Genomic DNA, 11875 nt, shown 5'->3' with positions numbered 1-11875 from the left:
AGCAGCAGCAGCATGAAGCAGCAGCAGCACATCCTGTGGTTTTATATTTATTTATTGGCCGAATAAAGTTTTATTAGCTCGTTTATCATGTTGTGGCTTAATTTGAGATCATGAAGGAATGAAAGCTGCAGTGCAGGTTGATGACATCATCATCATAACGTGACATCACTGATGTTATTTCATCATTTTGTTAAACGTTTGTTTTGTTAAACGTTTGTCTTACTGTGTCCAAAGACAACTGAATGTTAAACCAAGACCCCAGCTGGGCCCCTGCAGTGAGGTGACCCTCATGCTGCGGTCAGGTGACCCTAAAGGCCCCCCTGCGGTCAGGTGACCCTAAAGGCCCCCCTGCGGTCAGGTGACCTGTGCGCCGCCCACCTGAGGCGGCTCTTGTGTTTGCTGATGGAGGTCAGGCAGTATCTGTGGACGGTGTAGAAGTAGTCCTGGTAGGGGATCCCGGAGGTGATGACCTCTGAGTCCACCACGTAGCACTCGCCTCTGGAGCAGCTCTTATGCAGCGTCTGCAGGGGGAGCAGGGTTAGTACTGCAGGGTCAAAGGTCAGCTGGACCTGGACGCTCACAGCCGCAGGAACCAACCTGCGTCTCGACCACCGGGGCGGTTTTGGGGCCCAGCGGGTTGTTGAGGGCGATGGTGTAGCTCAGAACCCGGCTGCTGGTGCCGCCGGCGCCGTCCTGCTGCCACTCGCCCACCGACAGGTCTGAGAGAGAGAGAAAATGGCGGACATGAAAACATGAAAGAGTCCAGAAGGTAAACAGTTGATGTGGGCTGTGGTGGTTTTAGGATCTTTATGTGATTTAAGTTTAATTCGGTTCATCGTTTCTGAACCTGGAGAAAAACTGAGCGTCTCCATCAGAACCAGAACCAGCAGCGGCTGACCCACATTCAGCAGCTGGACTCCCATTAAACCAGCAGGGGAGAGTCACCGTCCAGTCATTTGGAAATGACCTTTGACCCTCCCCATGTCATTGCTGATGTCTTTCCACCCTGGTGTTGGAAGCTCAAACTGACTGAACCGGGTTCAGATGATCTGATGAGCAGCAAGTTTCCTCATGGACACACACACACACACACACACACACACACACACACACACACACACACACACACACACACACACACACACACACTGAGTAAAACCAACAAACTGAAATCCTGTAATTATTCATCAGTAAACTGCAGATGGACTTCAGTCTTATGAACTCTGATTATTACTGATGGATTCAGTCTCCACTCTTTATGTGTAACAGCTTCCCTACAATCATCACAGCGATGCTTCAGCTTCCTGCTCAGCAGGACAGTCAAACCGTCCAGAGGAAACACTTCAACCGAAGCAGGAAGCTGCGGGACTTCACAGGCTCTGAAACGCTTCGCTCTGCTGCTGGATCCACGCAAACGAAGCCGATTCATTTATCCGCAACCAGAAACAGGCCCAGAGCATCACACGTCCTCTGCTGTCCCCAGCAGTGGGTCTGAACTGACCGTCTGCTCCGGTTCACCAGCAGGAGGAACATCAGGGTCAAACCAACTCCATTTATCTTTTAGATTTCACCACTAATGTGACCTTTGCTTGTAAAGTTGATACAGGAACTATGAGCAACATCCAGTTTCCTCTGCATGTTGCTCAGAACAGAATCATGGTGCTTTTGTTTCACATCTTTAGCAATGATTGGTAGTTTTATGACGGTTTAAGAGGCATCAGATGGTCTGATGTCCAACTGAGCCGCCAGCTAAACAAACTGACGTCTTTAATGGATTGATCATGAAAAATCCCTCAAACATTTTGATTCCCCCGATAGGAAACCGTTAATGTGCCTGAAAGCTCCAACAAGCAGAGGAAGCCGATAATGTACAGAGCAAATGGTTCACCAGTCTGACAGCAAACCTGAGGAAAATACCACCAAAAAATATAAAACATGGTCAAAGTCTAACAAAAAGCAACAAATATTCCAACTATTCCAGAAATAAACACGTTAGTTACTCCAGAGATCTTCCTCATTATGCAGAATCTACATTTCTCCTGCATTCAGCCAGCTGAGCAGCAATGCACAGCATAGCGCTGCGTTAAAACTAGACGTGTCATTTCCTCTCTGTGGGACGATAAAGATCATTTCTATACTAAAACTTTGAGGGGAATTTTGAGCAGTTTGAAACCACAACTCTTCCCGTCACACATTATCAGACGATAAACAATAATCATGATGTAGTGAGACAATTTTCAAGTAATTTATTGATAACGTCATCATGCAAAGACCAATAAAGTTTCATTTTGTAAAGAACTTGTAGCTGGAAGACATTTTAAATATCCAAAACAAAACAACTAAAACCAAAAATAAAATGGATTATGATGTTTCTGTAAAGAACATCAGAACGGAAATGATTTTAATTCATGATGTTCAGCAGGCAAAACCACAACTGCTAAAACCTCAGTTCTCCCTCATACTGGAAACCAGTCCATGCTGGTTAAAGATGGAGGCTAACCAGGATCAGATCAACAGGTCAGGACGGTAAACCGGCTTCACTTCTTCTGCCTTCATCACATTAAATCCGTCAGTAAATCATCCGTAGAGGCTGCAGGGCTGCTGCTCAGACTGCAGCAGCAGCCCTGCAGCCTGCAGCAGCAGCATCAGCACAACATCGGTCCGGAGGCCGAGCAGCAGCAGCAGCGCCATGCGGGGCCGCGCTGTTCGCGCTCCGTGCGGGATGGAGGAGCCCCGCAGCAGCGAGCCGTTCAGTCAGATCTCTGTTTACCGGCGCTGCGCTCTAATCTGCAGGATACGGTTCATTTCCCCGGAGATAAGCCGGGCTAGGAGCGCAGAGAGCCGGCTGGCAGCGCAGCGCGGCCCCGCTAAGCAACACTTACTCAAACATGTCATGAGGCGGCAGAGGTCCAGATGAAACCCGACCAGAACCGCCGACCGACCGGCCGGCCGCTGGCTGCCTGTTCCCCCGGTGAGCTCACTCAGAAAGCCCGGGGATCCGGATAGGGGGCCGGATCACCGACCGCCGCTCGGCCGCCTTTCAGTCGCTCTGCCTCGGATCGGAAAGCGGCGGCGTCCCGCGGGCGGAGCTCCCCGGTACCGGACCGAGCCAACCCACTAGCCCGAACACAAGAGCCGGTAACGGGCTGCCGTCTGTCAGCCGACCCCTAATCCCTCTGCAGCCGAGGAGGAGGAGTAAGAGGAGGAGGCAGAGGAAGAGGAGGAGGAGGAGGAAGAGCAGGCCTTGCTGCTCAGATAAGGATGACCAGGCAGAGGAAAACTGAAGGTTTGAGCTGAAGGACAAACTGCAGCCTCACGTTCACCACCAGACCGTTCTACATGTAAAACACAGATTATTTAATCTGGCTTCATCTGAGCAGAATATCTGGCCTGACTGGAGCAGAGCCCACCCAATCCCTTAACCCCCACCTGCGTCCATCTCTCTGGATTAGAGTCCAGATGATAATCCAGGCTGGCCTGAGCCAGGCCCGCATGCATGGCCGTCCCTCAGTGTAATCTGCAGACGATGAGGAGCGGTCCGAACCCGAGCCAAAGAGAACAGAGATGAAACGAGCCGACAGCGTGGAGAGGAAGTGGGTGAAAGCAGAGGTCTGAAGATGGAGGTTCAGGATGTAACATCAGCTTCCTGTTTGCGTTCACATCAGGTTAAAAACTCAAGAGTCAGAGATGACAGGAAGAAAACGGCTCCAATGATCAAACAGCAAACCCAACGGAACCAGGACGAGCTGGAGGTCAAGAACCATCCAGAACCAGCAGCCATGTTGCTCCTCACCGTCAATGTTTACAGTCAACAGTTTTATACCTGCAGAGTGAAACCGAGACTGTGAACCCAGCTCAGCTCCAGCTGTAACGTCTGGCAGGATCCCAGGGTCCAGCAGGAGAACATCCTGCTGACACAGCTGGAGTCTCCTCCACCCTAGTCTCCTCCTACAGCCTTGTCTCCTCCAGCCTAGTCTCCTCCACCCTAGTCTCCTCCTACAGCCTAGTCTCCTCCAGCCTAGTCTCCTCCAGCCTAGTCTCCTCCAGCCTAGTCTCCTCCTTCAGCCTAGTCTCCTCCAGCCTAGTCTCCTCCTTCAGCCTAGTCTCCTCCTACAGCCTAGTCTCCTCCTACAGCCTAGTCTCCTCCTACAGCCTAGTCTCCTCCAGCCTAGTCTCCTCCTTCAGCCTAGTCTCCTCCAGCCTAGTCTCCTCCAGCCTAGTCTCCTCCAGCCTAGTCTCCTCCAGCCTAGTCTCCTCCAGCCTAATCTCCGTGTGTATTGATGCATGTGGTAGATTAAAATATGAAGAATTAAAAATGTTGCATTCAGGGTCTGCAGGTAATTGGAGATTGTGAAATCAACTCCATGTAATATTTTAATGGAGTCCCACCACTAACATACATTTACATTACATTCTGAAGAAACTTCAAATACAAGTTAAACAATCTTACATTTTTCTCTGGGGATTAATAAAGTATTTCTGAATTTGAAGTGAATTTTAGAGAAGATCTTACAAATAATGGACTTTAGCTGTGAACTCTGACCCTGAGAATACCGGAGGTTCGTTATAATATGAACATGTAGAAACGTGGGATTTCTAGCTGCCTCCATCCACTTTCCCCAAAGGAAGTGACACAGAGGAAGCTGGTGTAGGAAAAGTGACTTCTATGGAAGAGCTGACAGGTTGTGATGCTGTGATGAACAAGTTCTCACAGCGGAGACTGACTGGTGTTAGTTTCACAGATTATTGCAGCAGATAATCTCATCTGGTTTGTGGTTTGGCTCTGGCATGTTAATGGAGGATTAAACATCTAGCTAGTGTCATGATTTTTATCTGATTAAAAATTAAATGTGCTCTCTTTCCTCTTCCTGTTGCTTCATGTCTGAGTGCTGATAAGGAAAACTGGTTTCCAACGGCAACACACTGTTAGAATTATTATGTTTGTTATTCTTACATTTGTAATTTTATGTTACTAGTTTTTATTTAGAGGTTTAGTGTTCAAATTTGTTAAAACTGGGGAGACAGAATTAAATCTTCAAGCCTGTTTGTACAGATGGTGACTTGGATCCTCCTGGTTTAGTCCTGAGCTGTAAAACCCGTCTGTGTGTTAATTCAGTTTCTGTCTCCCCTCCGTCTGAATCCACATCCTGCTGTGAAGATAGGATGTGGGTTTCACCCCCTCCATTCCTGTTCACACCTTTTTCTCCCCTGCTAATAAATGAGACAAACAGACTGAAGGTTTTCAGAGCACACGGTGAGCGGCTTGGAGGAGCAGTTCACTGCGTCTCCTTCTGCAGAGGTTTGGTGGAAAACTCACGTACGTCGTCTGTGGTTCTCTCAGGTTTAAAAAAATACCCATCACACACCGACATGAATACTCGGAATAATCCACGACCTGGGCAAATTATGACAAACGTTTGGAGAGAATAATAAATGTATCAAAGAAAATCTGAAGGTCTGGATTAAATTAAATACATGAATTATTTGAACTAAACTTGAAGCAGAATGTGTTTATTTCTACCCAACATGCAGCAGATGATTCAGCATGGTCAACATGCAGCAGCTGCTCATGCGCCCACTGCAGTGATGCACGTCTGATCTGATTGGATTCACATGACATCATCAGAGCCAGAGCCTGCTCCCATTGGCTGGAGATGATGTCATCACGGTGAGGTGATCCCGCCTCCTCAGCAGCTTCTCCCTGTTTGTTTACATCATTCCTGCTGGGATTAGAACCCGGGTAACCTGCAGGTTCCATGCAGGTTATGGAGCCAGATTGTTCTGACCGGGTCAGAAACAGGCCAGCTCACATCAGACAGAACCATGAATCATCTGAAGGTTCTGATCCGTTCCGCGGTTCTGAAATTCTGACAAAAACGTCCCTAATCTGATTACTGAGGCCCGGTAATCTGGTACCGCCTCTCTGGACCTGAATGTGGATGAGCTGAAGGAGAACTGCAGACCGGTCCGGTCCGGTCCAGTGCCGACTGACTGCTCACTAACCTACAGCCGTCCACGTCTGAGTCTCTGCTCAGCAGGCTCCTGAGGGACCAGCGGGAGCGCCGGCCGGGGGAGGGGCTTCTGGACCAGGACCGGGGCGGCGGCAGCAGCAGGTCATGTGACGGGCCGTCCTCGTGCCGCCGCTCCGCCGAGGGAGACGGGCTGCGGCGCCGCTCGCCATCCTCCACCACAATCTGCGGCGTCTCGCCCCATCCCGGCCGCGCGGCACCGCCATGCAGGCCCGCCGGGCCCTCGCAGCGCCGCTTGGTTCTGGTCCTGCTGCGGTGGGACCGGCCCGGCGGTCTGGGGCTGGGGGGGCGGGACCAGGACTCTGTGTCTGAGGACGGCGGCAGGACGGTGAGGGTGGGGACGGAGACGGGCTCCACTCTGAGTGGGGACGACGAGCTCATCATCGGGTCACTGCTGCACGGCCACGGCCGGGTCCGACCCGGTCTCCGCCATGATGCTGCTGGCGCCGGACAGAGGGGCTCAGGTCACGACCCCTGTGACGCTGAGGAAAGTTTGGTGGAAGACAGAACAGTTTCAGAACGGCTTCGCAGACGTTCCTTCACTCCAACAGCCGACCAGAACCAGAACCAGCTGCAGCCTCTGGACCTCTGGCCCAAAACGTCCCGCCAGACGGCGCCAGCATCAGAGTGTCAGGCGAGCGTAGGCGCGGTGCGGCGGCGGCTCGCCACCCTGACCTGAGTCTGCCTGAGGAGTGGAGAGAGCAGAGAGCTGATGTTCAGCCGGACGCCGCCGCCGCCGCCGCCGCCGCCGCTCTGGGTCATGTGACCACACGGTTGATTATTAGCTCGTGTTGCAGAACAGATCTGATCAATACGCTTCACTCAACACACAGACCTTCATCTCTGGATGAAGTTCTGATCGTTTTGGTTGCAGCATTAAATCAGATTCTGCCACTTTAATCTAAAGACCAGCATGAAAACCAGGAAGTTATTATGTTAAAGGAAAAAACTGTCAATGTAAGTGAATGTTTTTCTGGTTCTGGTCTGCGGCATCAGCGGCATCAGCGCCATCAGCGGCATCAGCGGCATCAGCGCCATCAGCGGCATCAGCGGCATCAGCGCCATCAGCGCCATCAGCACCTTCAGACAGGAAGCACTTTGCCTCATGATGGCGACTGACGAGTTCAACCATCACGGAAAATCCCAGAGTCAAGAAACCGACTGATTTGATGAGCTTACAGAAGACAACTGATAAAAACAACTTTTTCTCAAAAGTCGCCATTTTTAATCAACATTGTAACAGATTATAAAGAATTTACTTTTTTTTTCTCAGCTCTCAGAATTTTTTTCCTCAAATATCTGTGATAATATTTTTAATTGTTACATTTTTTCCTCCATTTTCCGTAAAACAAAATGAGAATTTTGAAAATTTCCCTCTAATTTATGTAAAACAAATTTAGAATTGGCATTTTTTCCACTGGCACTAATCATCTTCCATAAATGAGCCAGTGGTGAATAATATAACAAGCAACGCACCGTTTAAGACATTAGTGAATGTATGAGAGGAGATATTTAAAAACTGTGAGGAAACTCCCTTAGTAAGAACTGAAAAGTTGCAGAAAGTTGTATCCGCTGTGAGCCAACGACCAGAACAGAGAGAAGACAGAACCCAACATCCGCAGACCCGGATCCGGCCCAAACCAAGGCCGGCGGTAACCATGCAGCAGCCCTGCAGCCGGCTGCTCCGCTCCATTGTTTGTGCTCAAAGCAGAAACTTCCAGGGAAAAGATCCGGATCCCGTCCAGCGCTATCGCAGCGATCTGTTTGAACAGGAACAATCTGGGCAGCGGCTTGTTTGTCCTCAGTAATCCACCGTAATCTCAGCAGCCGCACAGCCTGATCCTCCAAACAATCTGAGCGATCAAAGACAACACGATGAGCCGACAACTTCCTGGACCGACCAGAACCGAGCCGAGCCGAGCCGAGCGGAGAGAGGAAAGAGGAGCTTTAGAGTCGGACTGATTAAAGGGCTATTCCACTGCTTTCAAACGATCCAGGCCGACAGCTGCAGTTCAACATCTGAAACACCTGGACCAGTCAAAGCTCAGCTGAATTATGCCACCTTTAGTCCAGGTGTGAAAACACTCGAAAAGGACAAATTCAACATGTTTATTTCAGGGTCAAAGGTCACGGCAGATGGGCTCCAGCGGGAGAACTGCAGCCGATGAGAGTTCAACCGCAAACTGAAATATGAAGGCATTAATATTGAAAACACAATGATTACAGATATTGATGGGGGAAGTTGGTCATGTGGCATTTGTTTGGTCATGTGACAGAGACATTGAAGCAGCAGGACTGAGATGTTAAACTGAAGCAGACAAACATCAGCTTCAGACTCCCTCCAAAACCCAGAATATCAGGTCAAACACCAGATATACCTTCATAAATGTTAAAGTATCCAGGTCGTTTTGGCGCTAAAGCAGATGCTAACATCCAGGCAGCCAATCAGCACCAATGGGGTAAAAATGGCGCTCCTGGATTGGCTGCTTTGCAAATGCCAGCCAATCGGTGCCAAGTATCCCGGTACACGTATTTCAGCTTCCCATGCTGGGTTTTCTGTCGAACATTTTACAGAAGAAAACGAATAGTAAAATAGCGATTTTTCAACAAGTAATTTGGGGTTAAATTCAGGAAAACCTGGTGGTTTATTGTAGTAATGGTAAATATCAGTTATCGGCCTGAATGTTCATATTGTGCCATCCTGTTTTATACTGAATACTTCAGAGTAAAGTTTTCAAACCTGTTCAGGGTGTTCTATATGCCAAAAAGATCGATTTACATGAATAATTTAGCCATAAAATTGTTTCAGTATTTTTGTTTTCATGGTTAACCTCCTTAAACTGCTCTGAACGGTGAAATGAGCCTTAAAATCCCCATATTTTATCTGTCCAGTCCAAGTTGGACTTGCTCCATTGAAGGAGATGTAAAGGTCACAGCATTGCAGTTTCCACACTGAACAACATTTAAACTGCATTCCAGAAACATCTGAGCAGCGTAACGTGACCCAGTTCGGATCAGACCGGACTAAGTGTTTCAGATGTTTAACTAAAGGTGATGTAAATATGTGAAACAGCCCTTTATCCGCTTCAGCGCCGGATCTGAGAAACTTTACGCCCAAACTTGGAGCTCCTACCTCCCATTGGAAGAGTTTCCTGCGGTTCTGCCGTCTTGTTCGGCCTCGAAAACGAGCCGGGCCACGGTTCGGGAGCCGATGCTGAAATCCACTTTCTCACAGGAACACATCAACATTCTCAGACGAGAAACGGAGCAGGAGGAGCGGCAGCGGGAGGCGAGGGTGGTGGAGGAGGAGGAGGAGGAGGCATCTACCGGCCGCAGCTAACGGCTCCTAGCCGGCTAACGGCTGCTCCCCGCGGACCCCCAGAGGCCCGAAAACCGATCACCAGCGGGGTTCAGCCTCCAGCAGACACAACGCCGTCCATCTCCAGTCTGTTAGTCACTTTTATCAGATTAATTTTTGAAGTACGCTTGGCAAGAGAGCCGAACCGTCTCGGGTTAAAGAGCCGAACAAAAGCGGTTTTTGTCGGAAAGTGAAAAAGAACGAAGTGAGTTAACCGGCAGACTGGGTCAAAGGACAGGGGAGGACACCGAACCCCGCCGGAGCTACAGAAACATAACCGGGCATACTGTAGAAATTATTACAGCTAAAATTATATTTTCTATTGAGCCATTTCACATGTCATAGATAAAAAGTCTAAATACTTACTTAAACTGGGGATAAGTTTGAAGTTAAACACGCCAACACACCCCGCCTGAAAACTTTTTGGTACATTCCGGGAAAAATAACTGTACCCAAAGATGTGGCGAGAGGAAGGAGTGTTTACACCACACAAAGCACAGCGAGCAGATTAAAATAAGCGATTCATCAACTTTAGTCTATGATTTAAATAACGAACCATTCAGTTGGACCGATGCTGAGGCAGTTTTATTAATAAAAACACACCTCGCCTAAATAACGGTCCTTTTTGTACGTCCACAAGAAAACCACAATGACAGATTCAGATACGAAACGGACAACAGCAAATACAGAAAAAATCCCACAACTTTCTGAACTTTAAAGGTCATTTAAAGGGAGGAAAAAATACAAACTGGAAGAATTCACAGTGTCAAAGCGACATCTGGTGTCCGATCAGAGTCTGTGCATCCATTTTTTAACCTGAACTCTGTTTCACGTGTTTAATGAAGACATATTCAGAGCAAACTCTCTGAAATGATTAGTAATAAAGGGGTCGATATTTAGGAGTGGGTGTGTGAAGCACAGTGAGGTCCCACCTGCTTCCTGTAGCGGCATCACTTCATCTGATCCCACCAGAAGGAGATCAGATGTCATCCACAGAAAGGGGCGGATGGGAGGAGGTCACCTTGACTGCAGCTGAAAATAAAAACAACGGAAAGAAGGAAACATGCAGACACTCTGAGTGAAGAGGTTTTCACTTTTCATCAGCTTGTCTTGTTATTTTAAATCTCTGTGTAGCTTCAGAAAGAGCAGTTTGGTTCATTTATTGGATTATCTCAAACTCATTTCACCATATTTACAAATCATATTGTTGGACGGACGGATATCTGAGCCTCGGATTCAGGAGGAGCTGCATTGCTTGCTTCGTCCCTCATTATGGAAAAACAAACAATTTACTTTTATACATGTTTGGGTTCAGAGCAAAACATTTTTAAATAGTTTAAGTTGGAATTTCTTTCATCAATATCAATGATGAAAGTCTTCTGGTAAATGTCATAATGCGAACAAAAGAAATCTGCAGGATATTTATCTGACTCAACGTCTTTCAAGCTTTAAAAAGAAAGTTTTGAAGCGTTTTGTCACTTGGTGAACCACGCTGAACTGAAATACAGAAAAGAATAAATATTCTCACAGTCACAAAGATGAAAAATAAAAAGGAACTTATTAAAATTCAAAGATAGAAGCCAATAAAAAAAGCTTTCGGTTTACACCAGGTTAAAAGTGCAGCTGATAATTATTTGAGATGAATATTTATTCCATCCAGCAACGTTATAAAGATTGTATTATTGATTGCATGTGATCAAAGCATATGAAAATACATGATGTGTATTGATGATTATGGCTGTAGACACGATGTGATGTTTGGTGACAGCCTGCTGTTTTTATGACTTTTATTTTTGTGTTTTTATTGTGTAAATCTTTTTGAACTGCCTTGTCGCTGAACTGTACAAATAAACCTGACAGATTGAAAAACTCACTTTGTGAATTATTAGATAATTTATGAAACAGCTCTGCAGTAGATTTGTTGTCACTTGTACCTGATTTTTTTAGTCCCAGAAACAGAAGAAATATGCAGATATCATCGTATTTATTACAATATTTTATGTGTCTTTTATATCTTTTATGACTGTATCAACTGTTTCAAACACAAAACTCCTAAGATATTCACAGAGTTTCATTGTTCTGCGTTAAAACCCAGACTAGAGGAAACGTTTTCCGGCTCTAACCTGACTCTCCATCGGAGCAGTTCACGGCTCTAAGCGTAAAGAGTAAAAGAGCGTTTTTACCTTCCTGTTTCGGAGCATCACAGTGACTCTGCAGTTTCCAGACGTCCCATGCTGCGTCCCTCAGCCTCCGGTTTGTCGCCTCCTGCAGTGGTCAGCTCACATGCTGCAGCCTGTGCAGCGAACAGCTTGTGTCCGGCTGGCTGGGAGATGCTCAGCCTGCAGCAGCTGAAGCGACGGCTGGAAACTCGATCTGAGCTAAAAATAAAAGAAACGCCAGCAGCAGCAGAGAGAGAGAGAGAGAGGAGCAGGCTCTCCCTGTTCTGGTCAGACTACAGATGCATGCAGGGTTTTCATATGTAAACATT

At 47.5% G+C, this 11875-nt stretch overlaps 1 protein-coding gene across 1 annotated transcript in view; it reads right to left on the bottom strand.

The window, feature by feature from the left end:
* The window catches only part of gramd1a (GRAM domain containing 1A), an 18454-nt gene extending 6627 nt beyond the window's left edge, over positions 1 to 11827 (bottom strand). The window contains exons 1-7 of the mRNA XM_017309314.1: positions 11571 to 11827; positions 10320 to 10419; positions 5894 to 6714; positions 5522 to 5745; positions 3430 to 3611; positions 598 to 787; positions 379 to 521 (exon numbers count right to left, since the gene is read on the bottom strand). Of these exons, the coding sequence (XP_017164803.1) occupies positions 379 to 521; positions 598 to 787; positions 3430 to 3611; positions 5522 to 5745; positions 5894 to 6413 (1259 nt within the window). The 5' untranslated portion in view covers positions 6414 to 6714; positions 10320 to 10419; positions 11571 to 11827. The remainder of the gene's footprint in view (positions 1 to 378; positions 522 to 597; positions 788 to 3429; positions 3612 to 5521; positions 5746 to 5893; positions 6715 to 10319; positions 10420 to 11570) is intronic.
* Between the last annotated feature and the right edge of the window lie 48 nt (positions 11828 to 11875).

This window comes from Poecilia reticulata, linkage group LG16 (assembly GCF_000633615.1).
Source record: "Poecilia reticulata strain Guanapo linkage group LG16, Guppy_female_1.0+MT, whole genome shotgun sequence".
Classification (NCBI taxonomy): domain Eukaryota; kingdom Metazoa; phylum Chordata; class Actinopteri; order Cyprinodontiformes; family Poeciliidae; genus Poecilia; species Poecilia reticulata.
Note: the sequence above shows the minus strand (reverse complement) of the source record. Positions and strands in the feature narration are given on the sequence as shown.